Source organism: Aegilops tauschii, chromosome 2 (genome assembly GCF_002575655.3).
Source record: "Aegilops tauschii subsp. strangulata cultivar AL8/78 chromosome 2, Aet v6.0, whole genome shotgun sequence".
Taxonomy (NCBI): Eukaryota; Viridiplantae; Streptophyta; class Magnoliopsida; order Poales; family Poaceae; genus Aegilops; species Aegilops tauschii.
Window position 1 is genome coordinate 187,933,760 of NC_053036.3, and position 23,461 is coordinate 187,957,220.

Sequence of the window (23,461 nt, forward strand, 5' to 3'; positions counted from 1 at the left end):
ATATACGTTGGAGTTATTATTATGACCCTAGGTGTCTTAGAGGACCACTTAGCAATCTAGCAATGCTTGCATCCCCAGTGTGATGATTCTGGCCATTACTCTCGAAAGCATCCCGTGATGCCACTTAGTTAGTAGGCATTCTATTCCCGGGTTTCTGAACTCGAGATTCACCCTACTTACTTCATGTTGATAGTGTTGCTAGTTCCTTTAGGATATTAGCAACCTTTGTGATAGTCTTCGAGGTCCGTGGTATATCGTTCTTCCAAATACCATGAACCATTCTTGGCAGGAGTTCGTTTGAACCAAAAGATCACAACCAGGGCGCTATTGAGGAGTACTCCATTCATATTGTGACTCTGCCAGTCCTTCCTCCTCTGCATGGGTTATCCAGAAGAAATATGTTGAATTTGTTCGACATACTAATCCATGCATCCACAACTCAGAAAAACATATGTTCCTTTGGGTTGTCCCTCTTTAGTTATTTTCTGGCCCTCGTCTATCAATTGATAGTCAGGAGTAATTGTGCATTGTGTTATCGATGCCTATTATTCTTGTGGTCCGTCAAGCCGTTCTATTTTAGAATGACTAGGAGAAACAAACTCCAGAACCTCGTCCATATCTAGGATTGGGTCAAAGCAATTGTATTCCATAGACCAAAATGCCAATCCAGCTTTTGCTCTGCTCTACCTTGGAGCGTTACCATCTTTATGTCAAGAGTGTCATGAGAATTGCACCACCTCTTATGAATTCTTGACGCAGTGATACCTCTCGCCATCATTATTCATTCCTCAGTCCCATGTTTTCACAACCGGAATACCGACAAGTGAACTGTGATGTGTGAAATCAATACCCTGAGCAACTCGTTGCTTGGTAGTTAATGGCAATACTCTCATTCTTAGCGTGCTGGTTATTGAATCATCACCCTAAGATTGATCGTGCTACCTAGTCCTTATTTTTGGTGCACTCTTCAATCAATGAGTTAGGATTTTGTTAAACCCTTGCTCAGTTGATCATATCGTCTTGCCCTGAAAAGCAAGATTGTTCTCGAGCTCAGTAACATATCGGTGGTTCGTGATTTTCCGAATATCTTCTCGGAAGTATTACCAGGTTGTTACCTGACCGCTATGTTGAATTCGTGATCAAGTTGGTTTCCTGTAAACCACCCCTTCTCCAAGAATCTGTGTTGGATACCTTGAGCTAGTTGGTTAAGCTAAACAACAACTTGGAGAGTTGGAAGATAAAAGCTTGCCTGACTTAGTTCTCTCCAAAGGATATCTCTTGTGTGTGTGTTTGTTGTAGAAAGATGATTTCTTCATCGATTGGTCCTCGTGATCAATTAATGGACCTATCATCTTAACCAAACTTTGATTTGAGTATGGGCTATTATCAAATCAAATCAGAACCAACGATGTTCGTAATGTTGTCTTACTCGTGGTTGATTCCTTGAGCATACACCATTACATCTTTTGGGTCTGACCAATGCTATCACTTGTTCACATAATTATGGAATTCCATCTCCATGGAAACCTGGATGAATTGTTGTTGAGCCATCAGCAACACTGCTACCTTCTCCATGACTCGTGTTGAACATCCAGCTAGTGTTGGAAACTTGTGTAAGCATTTTCTTCATGCCCCGTTCATGAAGTATATGTTTGGATGAAAGTAGTGACCTCCTCTAAATTCACGTGCAATCGATACAAGTTGCCGCCGTGAATTCGAGGGAGCTTGTTTTTGCTTCTTTTGGAATCATCCCAAGTTAGTCACGCATATGTGCAAAGTACTCTCTGGTTTGATAGGTTGGCCGCCTCCATTCTATATGTGTTTCCTAGCACATCAAGCCACTAACTGATTTGTTCAAGGAGAAGAAGTTCCTTCATAAGAGCTAATCATATGACTTATGCAAGGACTTCGTTATCCGCGATGATGGTTCCCAACCAGAACTCGGTAGTGTTTTATTATAAGACTACCATGTGGTCGTGCTTGTCTAGGACAGTGTGTTCACAGGTGTGTAGCAGAACCAGCTCATGTTTTGGAGCTTGCTACCAAAGTTCATCTCCCGAGAATCTCGCAACGCCATCTCGTCGGTTTGTGTTGCAAACTTCCCTTTTCCGGACATGCTGTCTGAAATATCATATTACCAACCAGATCTGAATCTCAGGCAGATATGATGGTTGGAACATCTCCCAATAGCTATAATATTGGTCCTCGTAACCCGGTAAGTGGATGTCGTGGCCGACACACCTAGCCGGAAGATCTATCATTGTAGTATCTTGATTGAGCTATTTTACCATCTTCTCCATGAGGATTTCGTGTGACTTATTCTAGAAGTTGTTCCTTATGGATCCCTTGTGCTCCCAAAGTTAGACCTTTACTTGATGGCCATGTTGATTCTTTTAAGCATGATCGTGGTACCTAGAACGTCAAGGAGAACATTTGAAGCGGAGTGCTAAATGTCTCTCGGTCGATCATCCAGATCTCGTTTCCTTGGCCTCGCTAAGGTGAAATCTGAGAAAGCGTTGTCTTTCTTTGCATCTGCATTGTCCATCACTATTTATCATGGTAGTAAGGTATATTGCCAGGATCCTCAGCACGGATGTTGGTAAAACCTTGATGAATATGGAAATGCTCAAGTTCTTGAAAGCACGCTCAGTCACTAGGTTATATCCCTGGTATCAACTGGAATGTGCCTTCCATTTGCCGAGTTGTTCTATAACCATAGTTTCCTTTCCAAATTGAGTGTGCCATTCTTTTGAATTCTTTCAAACGGTCATTTGTAAATTGCCTTACGTTGGTATGAAGAGTTTCAACGATCTTTGTATCAAAAGTAATTCTTTTTTCCACTTCAGGGAATATCTCTACGAGCCACCTTCCCTAAGGTGCCCCGTTATGGAGTCATGGCAATTAACTCCTCGCTGCTTTGGAATCCTTGCACCATATTATCTAAGCGTGGGATTGTTGCCCACCAAATCAATCTCATCGTTTGTTCTTCCATCCCTCTCGATGTGCTTTGTGTCTCAACTCGAGATGTTTCAACATCTCATTCCGCGAGTTGATCTTGTATAGCTCGATCTTCGAGAAGATCAATCCTGTAGAGTTTCCCTCTCTTCCGTCATCATAGTTGGTTGAAGCTCTCGAAAGAAAAGATGTCAAGATCAGGATGATGCAATGAGTCAACATCTTCGAGAAGAACAATTGGATCGTGAAGATTATGTTAGTTTGCGTTCCCCTTTCATCTTACCCTACGCTTGAATCTCGGGACGAGATTTTTGTTTAGTGCGGGTGAGTTGTCACATCCCTAGTCTGGTATGCACTTAGGCTAGCTAGATATGCTTGCATCATGTCTAAATTTATTGAAATTTGAAATGGGGATGAACAAACCCTAGCACCAAATGAACTCAACTAGGGTCAAATTCAAATGTTTTCAATGAACCCAAAATGCCCTTTGGAAATGTTCATGATTTTTGATAAAGGTGAAAACCTCTGCCAGAAATGATGAGCATATTTATTGGCCATTTATGGATTTTTGAGCTAAATCATATTGTATTTGAATTGGAGCATTTAATGCCTATAAATATTTTAAATGCTTCAATACTTCTGAAAACAATTGGGGGCTGTTGGAAATAATTCAAATAGTGCCCACAATTTTTATCAGGATTTTACAAAATGAGTTAGTAATTTTACTAATTCAAAACAGATCAAAATAAATAGAAAACATAAAGTAAAGAGAGAGAGAGGAGAGTACCTGAGCCACTTACCTGGCCTGCACTGTGTTGGCCCAACACTGTTGGCCCAGCCCATCTCTCTCCCTTGTCCTCATCCAGCTCACGCCAGAAGGACTGGAGCGCGCGTGCCCGGCGCGCGCAGCCACACGCCGGCCACCTCCACCCTGCCTGCGTGCTCCCTCATCGCCCTGGATCTCCCTCACGATGCCACGCAGACCCCTGGTCCCCCTCGACCGCTCCCATCTCTCCCCCTCCTCTGCTCCCTCTCGCGCGCACTCACCCGAGCGCAGCTGCAGCCGCCGCTCGCCGTAGCCATGGCCACCGATCACCCCTCGCCCTGACGATGAGTCCACGAGCTCCGCCTCGTTCCTCTCTTCCTCCTCACCGAGCCTCCCGATGCCGGAAGCCCCGAAAACGTCGCCGGCATCGTCGTGTCCACCGTCGGGCACCGGAGATCGTCGCCGCCGATTCGTCGTCCACAAGCCTTCCCCGAGCACGCTGAGATCACCGTAGACCCCGTCGTGAGCTCCTCTACCGAACCCCTCTCTCCCCGCCGTCAATTTTCTGCTCTAGCCCCGCTAACCATCAGAGCCGACAGCTCCTCGCCGCCGGCCATGTCGCCACCGCGGCTACGGCCCTGCAAGCACGCGTTCAAGCTTACCACTGAACTCACTGCACCCCCATGGGTCTAACGCGCCCACCCGTGGCTCCTGCCATGCCCTGCACCGTCGATTCGTTCGACGCCCGAACGCCGGCCGCCACGCTTGCCATTGCCGCCGTCGTTCTGGGCCATCTCCGGCGAAGCTGAGAGCACCACTCAACGCGCGCAAGCTCCAGCTACTCGTAGATGGGCTCCGCCGTTGATTTGGTCGCCGGAGGAAGATTTTCGAGCCTCGCCGCCGTGTCTGGCCTCGCCGGCGTCGAGTCGCCGGCGAGTTTGACCTGTTCGACCTGGGGTTTGACCTCCCCTGGCTCACTAACATGCGGGCCCAGCCCGCCTAATTAACCCAGATTAGCTTAAGCTAAATGCTAATTAACGCAGTTAGTTAGGTTAGTCACTGACACGCGGGGCCCACCGGTCAGTTTGACCTGGGTCGCCCGTTGACCTGCTGACATCATGCTGACGCAGTAAACTCTTTTCTGGAATTAGTTTAGTTCTAAAATAGCCAGGAAATTCCAGAAAATGCCCAAAACTTCTAAAATTCATAGAAATTCAACCGTAGCTCCAAATCAAATAATTTATATATGAAAAATTATCAGAAAAATCCAATCTATCCATTTATGCTACTTTCATGCATGAAAAACCAACTTATACCTGCTGTATAAGTGAAAACATTCAAATGGCATTTTAAATGCTCAAACTAGAGTTTGCATTTGAACCTTTGGTTCAAATGGACTCCCTTGCACTTGTTGCTAGCTGCATTAGCTCAATTCACAGCATATTGCCATGTCACATTCATGCATCATATTGTTGCATTGCATTGATTGGTTTTCCTTGTTTGCCGGTAATTGTCCCCTCTCGGTAGACGCTGCTCCGACGCTGTGATCGTTGACACTAATGAAGACTCAATGTTATCTTCAGAAGTGCCAGGCAAGCAAAACCCCCTTGCTCATTCCGATACAATCCCACTCTCTCGCTCCTGCTCTCTTTTAGTGCATTAGGACAACAACGATTCATCTGTTACTTGCTGCGGTAGCTGAACCCCTTTATCCTCTGCATGACCTGTCATTGCCACAGTAAATAGATGAAACCCACTAGCATGAGTAGGAGTTGTTTGAGCCCTGATGTGCCTACTCATTCATGCTTGTTTGTCATGCCTGCTATTGCTTAGAGTTGAGTCAGGTCTGATTCATCGGGAATGAATTGGAATATGGTGAACATGTCCTACTGTTGAGAGCTAAGTGTGTGAACACGATTTGGTAAAGGTAGCGGTGAGAGGCCATGTAGGAGTACATGGTGGGTTGTCTCATTGAAATCGTCCTCAGGAACTGAGTTCTGTGTTTGTGATCCATGAACAGTTACTACCACACATTGGGTTCCGGTAACTCGGCCCCTCTCGGCTTATTAACCGCCTCGATCTCTGTCCAGGAGTTGCAACTAGTCTCTGGTGTTTGTAGGTAGTGTTAGTAGTCTACCAAGTGGCACCCGGTACAGGTGGGCTTGGGACAGACTAGGCACACGTGGCCTGGTGTACCGAGTGGCACCTGGATGGTGGGCTCGGGAACCCTGCACACATCGTTTGGGGCCGTGAGCGACACCCCGGCCGGATCTCCTTGCGGATGGAACCCGAATAGGCGATAAACCTGGACGAGAGACTTGTGTGGTTAGTCAGGTCGTGGCCGACTCCCTCGCCAGGCTTCCGCTTGAAGGTTGCCGAGGTACACGAGGTGTACATGGTGGTAAGTGGCGAGAGCGTGTGTGACGAAGTACACCCCTGCAGGGTTAATATGATCTATTCGAATAGCCGTGTCCGCGGTAAAGGACTTCTGGGTTGCCTATAACAGTTCATAGACAAGTGAAAGTGGATACTCTAAAATGCGCAAGATAAGCGTGAGTGCTATGGTTGGCGTTCTCGTAGGGTGACGGGAGCGGATCCATAGTGGAGTATTGATATGGTGAATATGTGGACTCGTGTGCGCCACCTCAAAAGAGTTACTTGCAGTCGTAGTTCACGATAGCCACCGAGTCAAAGCTGGCTTGCTGCAGTTAAACTCCACCACCCCCTTTGTTGATACCGATGCATATGTAGATAGTTCTGATGTAAGTCTTGATGGGTACATTTGTACTCACGTTTGCTTATTTTATGTTTTGCAGAGAGACGTCAGTCTCGCTAGTAGTTCCGTGTGGACCTCGACGTTTAGCTTGTTACCTCAGCTACGATCTTGTGCCCTCGGCAGGATCTGGTAGATAGTCAGGCTTCTCAGCCTTTTTCATTTGTAGATGTCTGTACTCAGACATGCTAAGCTTCCGCATGTGCTTTGACTTGTATGCTCTGAATGTTGGGTCATGAGACCCATGTTTGTAATATCTGGCTCTTCGGAGCCTAATGAATAAATACTCTGAGTCATAGAGTCTTGTTGTGATGCCATGTTGTATTTGCACATATCGAGCATATTGTGTGTATGATTGAAATGCTTGGTATGTGTGGGATCCGACAATCTAGTTGTCTATCCTTAGCAGCCTCTCTTATGGGGGAATGTAGTCTAGTGCCTCCTTGAGCCATAGTAGTCCGCTACAGCCCGGTTCACCGGAGTCCTGCAAGCCCAGCACTACTGCTCTGGACACTTGACTGGCCGGCATGTGTGTCATATCGTTCCTGTGTCTGTCCCTTCGGGGAAATGTCACGCGGTGACATCCGGAGTCCTGCCTAGCCTGCTACAGCCCGGGTTCCCGGAGTCCTGTTAGCCCAGTGCTACAGCCCGGATTCGCACGCTGCTGACCGACACGTTCGATGTTGATTCATGTATGCCTGTCCCCATACGTTAGTGCCGCTTTGGGTTCACGACTAGCCATGTCGGCCCGGGTTCTCTGTCATATGGATGCTAGCGACATTGTCATATACGTGAGCCAAAAGGCGCAAACGGTCCCGGGCCATGGTAAGGCGACACCCGTGGGAGTACCGTGCGTGAGGCCGCAAAGTGATATGAGGTGTTACAGGCTAGATCGGTGTGACTTGGAATCGGGGTCCTGACAAAACCCCTGCCGGGTTACCGCCCTGAATGCCTTAGCAATACACATCCTTTTCCTCGGAGGTTGACTGCAAAAGAAAGGGCCAACTATGCTCCTCAACTATCAAAGCTTAGAGCCTTCATGGCGAACGGTTTGACAGGAGTTGATCTTGCTCGTTGTTGGATAAGCTGGAGTATTCTGCCCTTAAGCCGGCGCTCCGGTTTGATGTGTGAGTACACGGGGAGTTTGAAGGATGCTCAACGACACATTGACATTCAGCTTACAGATGCCGAAGTTACTGAGGCTGTAAAGAAGATGATGAACGAACCGGAGGTTGTCTGTGCCCAAACCGGACTACTCCCTTTCTGCACCTTCAACAAACCGCCAGCTGTAAGAATCATATAATCTTTTTATCTTAAGTTGATTCTGTCCAAATGTTTTCTGAAAGCATGACTTCTTTTTGACAGGGTAATGATCCGTTCTGGAACAAGACACCTCAAGAAAAACCGGCAAAGCCGCAAGACAAAACGGCCAAGCCACTTCGCCCAAAGACCAAGGTTGTTAAGAAACCTGCCAAGAAAAGGACCACTGCATCCTCCGATCTACCAGCTGATGACGATGTGGGTAACTCGGAATCAGAGGTAGAACTTGACTCTCTTGGTTCATTTTTCATACACCTCATTGACAATGATTATTATCAGGACGACGCTGAAGGCAGTCATGCTGATGATGTAGAGGTAATCACTCTTTCCTCTGATTCAGATCCTCTGCCAACATCAAAAATTCGTCGAGCAAATCGGAAAGTAATTTTCTCACCCCCTTGCTTACTTGGACCCAAACTTTCTTTTGAAGACACAGCAGCACGAAGCTCGCCGCACAACCTGGCACAGTGGCCAGGTAGTTACCTCCGCCGGTTTACCGAACACTCAGGTTCGGAAACGCCGATCAGAGGTCTCTTATCCCCTTGACACTTCATGCTCCAAAGCGGGTTGTTTCCGTCTGCCTCTTAACCCGTCTGATTCAAATTATCAGGGTACTTCTCACTCATCTTCTGGCGAGTCGTCGGCCACAAAGCTTCCACCCCTCAAAACAGTTCTTGGGTGAGCCATACACTTATTTTTATCCTTGATATGTTATTTTAATATATATACTGTACTGATCCTCATGTTTATCTTTGTTAGCGCCAAGCCCAGACCCAGCAAGAAGGCTCGGTTGAATAAACCGGCTGATGAGAATGTGGCTGTTGAACCGGAGAAGACTCTAGATCCTGAAGAGACCAACGTTGATGCCATACTGAATGACCCACCGCCTCAAGATCATGACTTTGTTGCTGAGCAGGTAGAAGTTGACACCACAAGCCATGCTGACCAGCCAACCAGCCCTGTCCGAACTGATGACAAACCGGCAAGTCCAGTTAAAAATACTGACAAACCGCCAACCCCAGTAACGGCTGCTGATGACAAAGATGATGACGTTATGATTACTGGCACTGGCCATACCACTCCTGGCAATCCTGTCGCTTTGTCAAAGCATACTGCCAAAGACGAGCTCTCTGCAATTGGCAAAGGCAAATGGAACGCCGATTTGTCAAATTATGCCCATCTGAATGCTCAAGACCTTCACTCCGGCTTCTTGAACCGTCTGTACACCAGCCGTGACTATGAAGCCGGTTTGGTAAATTTGATGAAGGAACGATATGAGGTAACTACATAAGTGTTTCTCTCTTACATTCAATTGCAGCTTATTAACTCCAGTAGCCCCCAAGTGACGGTTTAGGATATCAATCTAAACCGGGACTTAGTAACAATTTCCTGTTTGCAACAATGCATCTTAGCTTCACTGATGTAGCCCCCAAGGGCCGGTTTAACTTTATAAAGATGAACCAAGACTTTGTAAAAGAATTCCCATATCAGCAATTATGAGCAAACACACATTAGCCCCCAAGTGCCAAGTTTAATACTTGTATTGTGCTTGGGACTTGTAGAAATTTCTGATAAGGAGCAAATATGCATTAGCCCCCAAGTGCCAAGGGCATAACTTGTTATGTGCTTGGTACTTCAAATATGTACTGTCAACTCATTATATATCTGTGTCTTTATAGGCTGAACTGAGCAAGAAGGAAAGCCAAACCGCTGATCTGCAAGAGAACCTCAAATCCCAGCAAGCCGAAACCTCCAAAGCCATGGAGGAGTTGACCAACGCCTTAGCCGCTATGGAAAAGCTAATGCAGAGCTTCAACAAGGAGCGGGCGGATTGGAACACAGAGAAATCCGCTTTGCAGAAAAGAGCTGAAGACGCAGAAGCAGCTCTCAAACCAGTGGTAGACGAGCTGACTGGTGTAAAGCGGCAAGTACATGCTATGACCGCTGCTGTGTTTGGTAAGCAACCTTGCTTTATACTTTCAACATATCTTCCCATGTGTTGCTGGTTTACTGACGTTTATAATGATGCAGGAACTCGTATTAGCCATCTGGGCTCTGACGTACAGAAGAAATTGAAAGCGGCCTACACTCCCAGCGAACGCTTCCATTTTGGGACCAGGGTATGCATGGGATGAAGTTTGCAGCCGGTGTCCACAAAATTCTCTTCCTTTTCTTTTCTGGGGGTTCCTCAAGTATTCAACGCCGGTTCTAAATTGGCGTCCTTTATTATCTTTCTCCCTTTTTCTTTCCTCGTTTTCGTAGTTCTTCATGTTCTCCGACAACGAACCTTGAGGCTCTTGGCAATCAAGTTGACCTAATGCAGCCCATAGCCATTACGCTCTCTGATGGGATCTCCCAGGCATGTGGAGTTTTGGTTCTTCAAAATAGAATCCATTGGCGTGTTTTGCACACCTCATGAACGGCAACAGGATATTTGTGCCCCCCCCCCCCCCCCCCCCCCTCACGCAACGCAAAAATCGCCCTAGGGGTTTATTTATGAAAGCGAAGATAGCAGTAGGGATAGAGGAGAGAGGAGGAAACATGAAAAAGAAAACAAAACCCAAACCTCTTTCCATCATCATGTCAATTCCATACGCGTCGTAGCTGTTTCCCGTTGGCTGGATGGAGGCCTGTGTCTGTCCATTGAATTTCTTCCCTCTTCTTTTTTGGCAGTAAAGCGACGGGGCACTAGATTGATAGATAGATACTCTCATTACGACTTGCACACCACACCACCGAGGCATGGAACAAACTAATACTACTATACTAGTCCCTCTGTTTCTGATTTATAAACTGTCAAAACAGCTTATACTCCCTCCGTACCAAAATACAAGATGTTTTTGCACTTCAGGTACATAGGTAGTATTGAAGAACACTAGTTAATTAATATTCTTATATCATACTCTAAATACCGGACCTATGATCATGGCATAGTTGAATAATAATCGTAGTAGCATGTGTTGTACTATTATTGTATTATGTCCTCGGCTAATCACCATACCTAAGCAGTAGAAGCACTCAACCACCAGCAAGGCAGGCAGGCAACACAAGAAGGTCACATGCAGGGATGGGGAGGAGCAACCATATGTGCTGTGGCCAGCTCACTCCCTTGCTGAGCTGGCAGACGGCCACATGCATGGCACCACCAGCTCAGCCAAGGAAGGAATTCCCAAAGGAAGGAAGAATCCCACACAAAATGCCAGCCAGCCCCCAATTGGCTCCCCAGCCAGCCTTTTTTTACCTTGTTCTTTTCTTGCTTGTAAGTTGTAACACAGCACTGACAAACTTAATACTCAACTGCTATCACACAGGAGCATGCATGCATGGACAGACCAGAGAGAGAGAAAAGAAAGAGGAGGGAAAACAGAACAAAAAAGAAGCGCAAAAGGTACCCACATCTCCATTAAGTACACACATTCTTCCAACCTCTGCGGGCATTATCAGTTGTTGCAGCACTTCTCACTCATCACCACAGGTTCTGTCTGATTTTACACAAGGGGAAAACTGGTGAACTTGTCTCGGTCTTCCTTGTCTTTCTCTCTCCTCCTCCTCTCCTCACACGCTCATTCTCACCTCTGGTCCAGGTGCCCTTCTTCTCCTTCTGCCTCTATCCTCTCCCTCAGCCCAGGAACACCTGCAGCTTCACAGCAAAAAGCGACAGCTTGTTCAGACACTTCTTTTTTACTGTTATTCCAGCTGTAGCCTGCACTAGGCTTCAGCGGTAATTTAAAACGGCGCATACAACTGGGCGCAGGTAAACTACTAGTACTCCCACTGCTGGCTCGCGAAATGGCAACAAAAAGGACTCAAAAGGAGTTCATTACTTTCCTTCTTTTGGGGTACGGTACTCCGACTATTTAAAGCTTCATTCACATCAATCATGTGAAGTTTAGCCATTGGGGAAACCAAAGTGAGCTCTTGACACCCACCCTTGGTTCCCTCTACTTCTAGAACTTCCCTGGCTTTTAAGCTATGGACACGCTGCGTTCTTGCGAGGTGTGTTTGTGGCATCAGCTTTTCTCCATCAGTCCGGTACAAATAGCAGCAGCGGGAAAGAAAAGAGGGCACGAGCCGCAGGCACAGAAGGACAGGCGATGAGATGAGACACACATTCTAACATGGAAAGATAACAATCTTGCAAACGAACCCATCCCGGTAGCAAACCAGAAACGGATTAAGGAGAGAGAGAAAAATTGGCGTGTGGTTGATTCCTCAAGAGGATGGATACACGGACTGGAGCCTTGTGCTAGGCAAAAAAAAACTTCGCTTCAAAAGCAAATAAGACCAGGAGTGCAAGCATCTAATGCTTGCTGCTCTTCTTCTTGCCACTTGCAGCACTGCAACTTGCCTCCTGATCCTCCTAATGCACCATCACAAAATTAGGTTCGGCTTAACCCAATGGTTCCAGATTATTTAATGTGTGTGGCCCAATTGATCTAGGGTTTACTCAATGGAGAGTACTAGTATAGAAGTAAACAAAATCACGAGAGCTTGCGCCTGAATCTACCGACACCCAACCATGGACAACTTAATGAGCTCCAATTCCCATTACTATATGCTAATAATAATTCACTCAACCAATTGGGACACAAGAGGAGATTAAATTTGGTAAGTCAGGATTAATGGAACTCTGATTTATAAATGTGCCTGAAGGACTTCGAATTCCAGAGCTGAAATCATGGCTTTGATTTCAAACACCAGAGCAAGTTTCCTGCCGATTTATTGTGCCCAAGTTCAGCTAAGTATAACTGAAGCCATTAATCACCCACCCCTACGGGAATTACTCCTCAACAAGCTTCCAACCCAAAGAAACATTAAAATTCCAACTTTCCAGCTCCGTCTCACCGAATCAATTAGTAGAGAACAGCCTACTTGCCAACCTGTAACGGGCCTCCACTGACCCAGAACGATTGTACAATCGAAACGGAAGAAATTCCGGATACGAACAATTTTCGCTCAAGAATCCCCCGTTTTCCTCTTCCAATCGACCAGGGGAATCCAATGTTTGCGGCCACCAAGATCACGACGCGGGATCGAATCAGCAAACTGGGGACGCACTGCTGAGCTCAGATGAGAGATTGGGCATGATGAATTCGTACCAAAACCTCCGTCGCAACGAAATCTTGGCGCAGAGCTGCTCTGATTGGACGTCGAAATAAACGACCGGCGAGAAGGGGAACTTCCTACCGACTAGCAACTTTAGAGAGGGAACAAATCTGAGACATCTCAGAGAAGAAAATCTCACCTGGACTATACCTCCACCTGGCGGCTTCGACGGCGCCCATACTGGTGCTGGCTGACGGCTTGCAGTCCGGCGGCTCCTCGAAGAGCGACCTCGAGAGCCTCTTGTGCGCGTAGCCGATGTCGAACAGGATGACGCCGGAGCCAGGGTCGGAGACGAGGATGCCCTTCACCGGAAGCCACATGAAGAGCTCCTCCTGAGCCAGCCCCTCACAGCCGCGGAGCGCGCCGAAGCTGAGATTCCCTCGCACCACGGTGTCGAAGAAAGCCAGGTCGCCGTTGTCGTACGTCGCGTAGCACGGCGCCGACAGCCGCGCCTCGAGCAGGCCGTTCCCCTCGTCCAGGGTGTACGACTCGACGCTGCGCGGGAGCAGCCCGCCGGGGAGGCCGTGCGACCGCAGTAACTTGTGTATCGAGTCGGCGGCGGGCGCCACGCGGGCGAGCGCGAGGGGCGGCGCGGCGGCCAGCAGGAAGAGGCACAGGCAGACTGGGAGGGCAAGCCGGCAGGAAGGGCGAGGCCGTAGCTCCGCCATGGGAGCGGCGGCCGCGGCAGCTAGGTGGTGGTGGTGGTGGGAACGGGGATGCGGGTGGGGGCGAGGCGAATGGGAGGACGGACGAGGGGAGGTTTTAAGGGAGCAAGGGGGGATTTCAAAGTGTGGGACAAACGTGTGAAAACATAACAGACTGGGGTAGAAAATTGGGGTGAAATACCTTTGTTTGGAAGATTTCTGTTGAGCCTTGTTGCATAGCGGTTAGAATGACATTTCTGCCCTTCGCATATATGGAAATAAGTTAGTTAGGGGTTTCTACTTTCATTTTTGCTGGTCACAGGTTTCCCTTACAACACAACAGCGACGATGAAAATTCAAAATTTCAAAAATTAACAGTCCGCATGACCGTTGCTTGATTTTTGTCGGTTTCGAGCGTCACGAACTCACGATACGATGAATTACGTGCTTTTTGGTCAACCCGGGGGGTATCAAAAGGATTGTCGTGTTTTGCCCTGGCATCGTGTTTCCTCATACATCTTGTCCGGATTGGTTCCACTGGAGGGCACATTTCCCCTCCGCTAACCGAATAGAAATTAAACACTTTTGTGGTTGTTTGATTTCATATTGCCATATCAATAGGCATGAACTTAAAGCTAATGGTTCACGAACCACACTAGTGATGATGCTTTTCATCCATTTGATGATGTTGCATAAATACACTCCTCCCACCTGGCCACCACAAAAAGAAATGTGCTCTTTTGCGATGCATGATTCCTTGTATTTTATGTTCTCAACACGGTGACCATATTTGTTTCTATTTTGGTGTGTTTAGAATTTTATGTTGCACTTCTTGACCTCATGGCAACTTTGGGAAGAAACCAGTTGCTGAGCTTTTATCTTGTTCTTGACCTCATGTTCATATCTTGTTATTGCCATGTTCATATTTTGTTTCCAAGTCACACACAACGGTATTTGTCATATTGAGATGGATGTGTTATATGCATAATGTATTTTTGAATCATCTCATATGTCACAAGTTGCTGCAAAAGTGTAACTCACCTTGTACATCTATGTTCACTTTTGCACCCCCTACATTTTCTAAAGTTGTTTTTAGGGGGGGGGGGGGGAGGCATTCATTCAACCTTCTACACTTTGTATTCAAATGCAAACATTTCTAGTGTGTGCACAAATGTAGAGCGAGCACAACCTAAACTTCAAGTTAAAAAACCCAGTGATGAGCTTTACACAATATTTTTTTAGATTGAGATAACCATATTGTCATCACCACCAAAGGGGGAGACTGAAAGGACATCTAGCCCCTAACGAGGGTTTTACTGTTAATGAGATTATTATTAGACAACTAACTATGTTACGAGCTTGTTCTCACTACACACATCCTTGGAACTGAAACATAAAGTTTAGTCGGCGACCCCCTTAGCTAAAAGGAAAAAGAAGGTGGCCCATCATTTTTCTATCGGTGATTTCTCGATTTTGATTCGTATGTATGTTGTACTATTAAGAGGGGATACACCATGGATTGGAGTGTGGGAATCGATAAACACGATAAGCCATGCCACCAATATCCCATGTGAGAATGAGCCCAACATCCAGCGTGTTATTTGCTACTGGTAAGGGTCAGGCGCTTGCTAGATAGTCTGACATGGTGTTTGGCTTATGTGTTTGCTTTATGGAACGAGTCAGATATTTCAACTTGAGTTGGACCATCCTATAGGCCGGACTATCCAAGTAATATCCGACCCGTGTCCGACCTTAAAAGAAGCGTCTGCTTATGATCAGGCGTGCGTCGGACCCCCGCAAACATGGTCTGACAGGTCAAGACAGTCTGACTCAGGTTGGGTTGTCTGACTTTATCGGGAGATCAGCATACCTAGGTTTTTTTGGGGACCTATAAGTAGGACACCACTTCCCCACGAGGAAGGGGGTGCATCCAATACTTTCTCCACCATTGTTCTACACCTAAAAAAGCTTGAGCCTTCCTATCCATCAATTGATTACATCCTTTAGGGAGAGCTAGAGGAGATCCTGGTCTACTACTTCACCACAGAAAAAACTCGAGTTTGTCTTGTTACTCCGGGGTTTTGTGGGGAACCGTAGACATTTGATGTTTCCCGGGATCTTCCAAGTTGTGTGGTTGTGCCCTAGTCTAGTTTGTGAGGGTTTGGAGCTTGCCCGAAAATCTACTTCTACTGATTGGGAACTTGGGCATTTACCAATAATCTTGGAGGTTTAGGTGAGACATTCATTGTCGTGGGGGCATTTATTATTTCCTACCTCTTTGCATAATATAAGGTGTATCACCTAGTTCCATATTTAGAGAACTTTCATTTCCGCACTAACCTCTAAAAGCAACTAAGAAAGTATTAAATTTGGTAGTCGCCTATTCACCCCCCTCTAGTCCACATTTAGCACATCTTTGATCCTACAGTTATCGTATTATTGACCATGAAATTTTGAAAAATCAAGGAATAGACATTTTGTGTTAGAACCATTGATTGCTTGAGTTATCGGTTTTGAGCATCACGTCATCAGTCAATTATGAGCTTTTGTTTACCCAAATGTCTGTATTTTGCATGATTACATCATATATTTTTTGTGCATGGTTCCCTATTTGGTTCTTATAATAATAGTTTTCCTTATACGGCGTGAAAATTTGGAAAATAAGTTCTTGGTTGTTTGGGTTTTCCTTTATGATGTCAGAATTTATGGCAGTTTTACCATTAAAGTTTGAGATTAAAGAAGTAACAGTTCACGCCAACTGACTAAACCAATACTATGTTACTCGGTTCTAAATATAAGGCAAATGGGAGAAAAAAATGTGATACTTTTATGGCAAGAAAGTGGAATTTCAAACAATGGGGAAATGGGAAACAAAACATTTAACGATAAGAAATGTGATCTCTAGGTATAAACAACCGGCCTTATTTTAAAAATTTCTGTTGGAGGTTGTTGTGCAACTATTAGTATGCTAGTTTTTCCTTCAAGATCAAAAAAGAAATTTTAGAAGGTTCTATTTACTTTCACATTTTTATGGTTAAGGTTTTTTGGTACTAACTAGTAAGTACCTACATAATTGGCATGTTTTGTTGTATTCGATTACATCGTGTTTTCTCAATCTCGTGCTCAACTATAAGATGCCCCTTCATCTGCTCCATTTTTTTATTTGTGTGACTCTATTTTATCTTATTCCCTTTTTGTATTTTTTGAACATTACGCGCGTGGGTGTGGCTTTCTTTTGATCAATTGTGTGTGTGTGTGCGCGCGCGTGTGTGTGGATTTTAACTATGTGATAAATAAAAACATTTCTCATACACAGCGGGGTAAGAACGTAGAATGGAAATTGGATGTGAACATGGATGGTGATACAACATAAAGAGCACCTCCCATTACTATTATTAGTGGATTTACAATTCCATGAGAAAAATACAATGGGTTTTTGAAATTAAACATTTATTCACCTCAACTAAGTATCTACAATCTTTTCTTGGGATCATTCATGATTTTTTTCAAGAGCGCATCACATAACTTTGGAAACAAAAGTGTGTACTTTCAACCTTTCACCCTTTAGATACTATTTGGGTGTACATCAAACTCTAAAACACGATAAAACTACCATTGACTCTCAAAAAGTGAGATGAAATATACGCTCATATACCATTGCAAAGAACATACATTTGATAATTTCAACGCCATCCAAGTTGCCGTGTCAGTTTATATCCACATACCCATACAACTTGAAAATAGCGAGGTCAAATTTTAAAATGAAATGAACAATTTTATAGAATACAAACCAACAAAAATCTCCTTGTTTTTAATCCAATATAAAGGATACACAAAGTTTTAGAACTGAAATAATAAATCTTGGGAAAATAATTCACTTTGGAAACTCTGAGAATGTTTTAAGGAAACGAAATTTTCTTCCAACTCCCCTTTAATTTCCAAATAGAAAAGTGACCAATCTTTTTTCCCAATCTGGATTTTTTTTTGAAACGGGGCAAAAGACTTGCCATTTTCATCGTCTAAAAAAGAAGGTTTTAGAGGTTTATGGCCCAAGGCCAAGGTTACAATTACTCACTCTCGCGTCATTACATTACTTAAAGATTTCGCCCCTGCAATACTCCACAGAGATGCCTTGTCTTTAGTCCTAACGACAATTACCCCCATGGGAACGCTCGTGTTACGAAAGACCCGCACATTTCTCTCTTTCCACAGCTCCGAAGAGATAAGCAACATCAGTGAAGCAAGCGTCCTTCATGATTGAGTCTTGTTGGTGGCATAGTGGTTCCACCACTCTTTGACAGAAGCGACACTACCCAATTAGAAGGGTGAACATCATGAAGACCAAGTCGGTCCTTGATCATGCACCAAACCTGAACCATGTAACGACGTTGATATAGGAGGTGGGCCGCCGATTCGTAGACCTACTTTCAAAGAAGGAAAATGTTACAGTTTGGCCACCCACGCTGTTGAAGCCTGTCCGCCGTCCGAATCATGTTGTTGATTCCGAGCGAAGCAAAAAAAGTTGCACTGAGGAGGAGCCCAGTCTTCCACACCACTGGGATCGTGGCCGTATCAGTGGAAAAAATATTTGGAGGATAGAAAAAAAAGGGTGAGAATCTCTTTGGCTTTGAGAGTTGGTGTTAAGAGATGTTTGGGTTTTAGAGCTCAAGGATGTAGTGTGCACTGAGCGGAGTAGTCTTTCCGCACAATTAAAATAAAAAGAAGATTGTACTTGAAGGGTGATACACTTGTATGATTTGTATCAATGAAATTTGCCTTTGTATCAAAGTAGCTAGTTGCATGTAGTGGTGTTGAGGTGTTGTAGGCCACTACAGAATCATGTCACTTATATCAAGGATAGCTCGAAGTGTGTTATTTGTAAGTACCCTATGGTTCATACTAGAAGTTAGTTGCATGGAAAGGTGAGCTCAATGAGAGTACACTGGTTGTTCTATTTTTTTGCGAATGTACACTGGCTGTTCTAGAATGTGTTATTTCTGCACAACAGAAAAAATATCAACTTAGTTCTTCTCATTATCCTTCATATTCTTGATAGTGACAACAAAGGTGGTGCAATAATATCTCTTGTTGGCTTTGGAAGCTTATTTTCTGCCAAAGATAAGCAAAATCTCCTGTGATCAAGGCTTTGTTCCTCTAATAATGGGGTAGCTAGAGATGTTTAACTTACAAGACTAGCAAAAGATTATACATCATAGATAGACCCACAACTTGGTAAGTACATTTTCTTTCCTACGGTTACTATCGCATACTTAAAGTTTATGTATGTCATTTTTCGTATCTGTGAAATTATTCACAAAGTCACAAACAAATCTCCATCATTCAACTAGTAAGCTTTAAAGTAGCAATCAATCCTATACAACGATCAATCCAAATGAATATATTTTTTTGCACAAAAATGTTGAACCGGTTGAAACATTTCCTTTTCTATATATAGTGAAGTCTTACTAAAAAGTTATAAACATTGCCACCATGGTTGGACGCAACATTGAGGCCACGCCACCCTCACCGAATCGACGCCAAAGAGTATATACGTCACAGAGAAAGCTAAAGCCACCACGACCGGGGCAATCCCGCCAAAATCAATCTCGACAATATCGTAGCGTCGCCGATATATATTCCTCTCTTTCTTGCGAAAATAACAATATAGTTTTGTCGCGTTAGAAAGTTACAACACCGTCACTCATTTTAGAAAGCAATTGCCTATTTTGAACTATATCAAAGATAATGATTTGGAAATGAGCGTGCGTTGTTCCATTAGTTGTTTAAACATATTTTGAATAACAGCAACAAATTTGTAACCATATATTCCCGCCAAAAAAATTGTAACCATATATTACAAATAAAACAGCATATCCTCAAAAAGAAAAGAAAAGAAAGAAAAACCCAGCAAAACCGAGCGTGTGTTGCAAGTAGTCCTACTAGTTTAACGCCCGTGCATTGCTACGGGTGAACAGAAAACATAGTGAAGCACGATTGTTTCAGTTCCTATAATAACAAATTCATTGTTTCTTCCCCTTCTTTCTTCGTAGGCATGGTCGTGTTTCTTTAACCACGCCCTCCTCACATCATATCTTTATCCTTACCCTTGCTTTTCCTTAACCTTTTTTGTCGCCATTGTGTTTGAACCCTCTTCGAAATGTTGTATTTATATATATATATATATATATATATTATGTTTTTATCAATTCAAAATATTATTTTAATATCTTTTTTGGCGACCAATTAGTTGAAATAAAACTTAAGCAGTGCCTCTCACAACTAACTGAAAGGAAACATGAATTACGTTGAGTACTGAAACAAAAGAACAGAATCTTATTTTCTGAAAAATAGACCCTCTAAAACAACATATACTACTCCCAATCATAAAGAAAAAAAAGATAACAGAAGAGGTACAGTTACTACAAAACACATTTGACCTTTAGGTTACTTCTCATAAAATCTTATTTCTATATCTGCCAAATGACTCTGGAGGAGCATCTTACGTTCAAGCACTTTTGTGTGAAGAGGCAGCTTGAGTTCAAGCTTGTCCTCTTGATTCTCAGGAGGAACCCTTTAACATCCTTGAGAACATAAAAATCTTAACAAAGCAAGCACTATGTTTGCAGTCCTTCTCCTGAATATGCAAATTCTTTCTCAGAATGTAGATTTACTTCAACCACATGCTTCAAAGTTCCCTAGCAAAAAAACAAACAAACTCCAGAATACATAAGTTTGCATCATAGAAGTATAAAGCTATGAGAAGCATTGTAGTGTATACTCACTTCGAGCAAACTAACAGCCACCGTAATTCTTTCAAGTTTTTCTAATGACATTATCATCCACGTAGTTCTGTTACAATATACATAGTACGTCGGCAGTCCGACAATTAGTATTCAGGTCCTATATACCATCTAAGAAAATGCAAGCATGTTTTCTTCCTACTGGTAGCATGTTCCTTTGATTGTTCAAAGTATATATCCGGTGATGTTTGACTATATTTAGAAAATAATGCATTGTCCCAGATTGAGATTAATCATGATGTTACATTGGCAAATACATTGTGTACGTTGGGATATTTTTTCTAACAATAGCGACAATAACAGATATTGTCGTGCAACAATAACAATAAAGGAATCCAATTGATCTCCTCGGCATCCTCATATGAGTTGTCGCTGTTCATAACATAGCTTTACCCGATGATACCCACCTCATGGGAGTCTAGGTATCTTCAATTCCTAAGCTTGCTCGAGGACGGGATTCGGCGGTCAGCGCTTTTTTGGCCATGTACAGGTTGCCTAATATGCCAATTGAGCAGAGCACGGCACGGATGAAAATCTCATAGTAGCAAATTCTCAATCCAGATATGAGGGATTCCTCGTGATAACTACTACTCCCTCTGTTCACTTATATAAGACGTTCAAGCCTGTTCACACAGTGTTCTAAACAGTTAAAAACCAGCTGCCTTAAATGCCTTATAAAAACGAACGGAGGGAGTACCACTAATGGAATGGTCTAAACACGATTAAGCTAGAAGAGACGACCAAACCTAAGGATGTAACCTGTAGCGCGCGTCTGGAGACTCCTCACACATTTTTGGGATCTGAAGCTGCCACCTTAAACCATCTAGTAGTCCTCGGAATACTATACTGAAAATTGTTGTCTAAATTTTAAACACCGCGTGTTCCAACCCTTTGCCTACAATGCTATTATGAATCAGAATATATGTGTGATTTTTTAAAACAAAGTTAATTGTACTTAGCAGGGCCATAACAAGAGCATATCAACCGACATTTGTTCTTACCAGCACCAAAAGAAAGGAAAAATGCAAGGCAAGCTCTCCCTCCATCCCAAAATAAGCATCTACTAAATCAAAGATGCTTATTTTGGGATGGAGAGAGTATATCAGTACACGACAAAAATATTAACATGTCAAATGATGAAAAATAAAACTAACTTTAAAACTAATCTGTCCTTTTAAAAAAGGCATAGTAACAAGAAAAATCGATGCAAGCCAAAATTGTTTATTGTACTACTTTCCTTAGTAGTTGATACCAGAATGCGGTAAAACAATAAATTAATTGCCTGATTTATTGTACTACAGTTTGTTGTCGGTCTACAGCCAAACCACTGGTTAAAGTTAGAAAGATGAACAGATAATAAAATTTGTATTCAAGCAACACGGACAATAAAAGTTATCTGAATGTGCACATCTACGTTCATGCTGAAAGAAATCAAAGAGAAGCGATAATCACCTTATATGTCCAGATCTCCTTATCGGTTTCTCTTTATGAGTAGTTGGCTGCCTTCTTGTTTACCAGGCCTGAAAAATCACACCAACCACCAAACCAATCTATCAGTAGCACCAGAGACATCCATAATTCATTCGATCAGGAGAGGGGAAACAGCTACCAACCATAATACTTGTGAGAGTGTACACTGTAAAAAGTTGTTTGGCTTCCTTGTTGAACTTAATCTTGGCATTGTTGTTGATGAACTGCCTGATTGGGAAGCAGATTTTTCCTTCTGCACAAGCTTTCAGACCAGGATTATCCAAAAAAAGATATCCTAGCCTAAGAAATCATATCAACCAATGAATATGAAGCCTGGAAGAAAAAAGGAGACATAGTATAGCTATAAGTGTAAGTATTCTGGAGTTTCTATCTCACCATAACCGAGAGCTCCTGCATAATGGCGGCATATCAGGATCTTTCTGGTGGCCGCCCTGAAGTTTACGTCGGATGATGATGGACTGCAGACCTTCTTGGCGACATGAAGGCAAGGTGCGCCGCGCCCGCAGCCAAAATCAAACAAGGAAGTCGACAGCCATGAATCAGCAGCGCCGACCCGCCACGCTTTGGAACCATGACCTCATCTTCCTCTGTCGGCGATTAGGCCAGCGCCGCCGCTGTCCGCTCTTCCCTCTCTCTTATCTCTCTCTTTCTCTCCCCCATCTCTCTTCCAAGGCGGGCGCACGGGACGGGAGGCATCCCTCACCTTGATCCAGAAGGCGCGTGGCAGCGGATGGATCGGTGGCGGGGCGACGAACACAGCCGCCGGTGGCGGCGACTTTTCCTGGAGAGAGATGGGGTCGGGATCGGGAGTGAGTTGGGAGTTGGGAGTTGGGGGGAGGCGGAGACGTGAGTGTGTGTTAGCGACAGTTTTTTTTCTCTCTGTGTTCGATCGGGGATGGGAGGAAGTGTGGGCTGGTTTCTGGGCCACGTCCAACGCGGTCGGGAATGAGAGGAAGGCAGTATCGATGGTACGTGGGCTTGCGGGCTGGATTTTATGCGGGCGTGTGGGACACCGAACGATGGTTGTTGTACGAGGCGGGAGGATCGAACGAGGTGGTCGAACCATCGCGACGTTTGATCCCCTTTAATAGTAGAGATATATATGCCGGAGGGGCACTTTGGTCCAGCCACACAATACATACTTTGTTCCAAGCCGCTCCGTGAGAAACAACAGCGAATAAAATGGTGCATCGTTGGGGTGGCATGGCATCGTCGTTAGCGGAGGCCTTCGTCCCGGTAAACTCTGGAACCCTCGATAAATAACCCTAACAGACTAACTGACAGGCCACGATGGACGGGCGTCGGGCGTAATGAAACCCGCGAAGAGAACCGCTGGCTGACAGGCGAGATTACGTGGGCGGAGGCTTATGTGTACGCTAGCGAAGCCATTCCCCGCACTCCTCCTCCTACAACCAACCGATCGCTGTCGTCGTCGGGCGGGCGGGCGGGCGGGCGGGCACGGGGGGCGGCCTGCTGCCGGCGCCGCCGCGTCGCAACAAAAACGGGAGCTCTGTTACGGAGCTGTACGCACGCCCGGCTCCTTTCTATCCTTCCCGGCGTCGGTTTCCGGCGTAAAAAGTCGAGGGAAGCTGGCCTGTCCGTGCTA

The 23,461-nt window shown here is 44.7% G+C and overlaps 1 protein-coding gene and 1 long non-coding RNA gene across 4 annotated transcripts; both read right to left on the reverse strand.

Moving 5' to 3' along the window:
- Window positions 1-10,053: 10,053 nt before the first annotated feature.
- Window positions 10,054-13,757, reverse strand: LOC109781968 (uncharacterized). 2 transcript variants are annotated; one of them, XM_020340558.4, is made up of 2 exons: window positions 13,060-13,757; window positions 10,054-11,448 (listed from the first exon to the last, which is right to left on the reverse strand). In XM_020340558.4, the coding sequence occupies exons 1-2, from the start codon at window positions 13,586-13,588 to the stop codon at window positions 11,384-11,386; spliced, it is 594 nt and encodes a 197-aa protein (XP_020196147.1). In that variant the 5' UTR covers window positions 13,589-13,757; the 3' UTR covers window positions 10,054-11,383. The 2 variants fall into 2 exon arrangements, with proteins under 2 accessions (XP_020196147.1, XP_020196146.1); XM_020340557.4 differs by having other exon boundaries at window positions 10,054-11,454; window positions 13,060-13,673.
- A 6,087-nt stretch (window positions 13,758-19,844) lies between these two features.
- LOC120973216 (uncharacterized) lies at window positions 19,845-23,260 on the reverse strand. Of its 2 annotated transcripts, XR_005767588.3 has the most exons (4): window positions 22,231-23,248; window positions 21,978-22,134; window positions 21,817-21,884; window positions 19,845-20,413 (listed from the first exon to the last, which is right to left on the reverse strand). It is a non-coding gene; the product is annotated as an uncharacterized lncRNA (long non-coding RNA). The 2 variants fall into 2 exon arrangements; XR_006669744.2 differs by having other exon boundaries at window positions 21,978-23,260.
- Window positions 23,261-23,461: the final 201 nt, after the last annotated feature.

Excerpts from the sequence above, each read along its gene's own strand:
- LOC109781968 (XM_020340557.4), bottom strand. The coding sequence starts at position 13,588 with ATGGCGGAGCTACGGCCTCGCCCTTCCTGCCGGCTTGCCCTCCCAGTC. Across the intron at positions 11,455-13,059 it reads CAGGTGGAGGTATAGTCCAG|CTGCAGGTGTTCCTGGGCTG; the intron begins GTGAGATTTTCT and ends TTTGCTGTGAAG.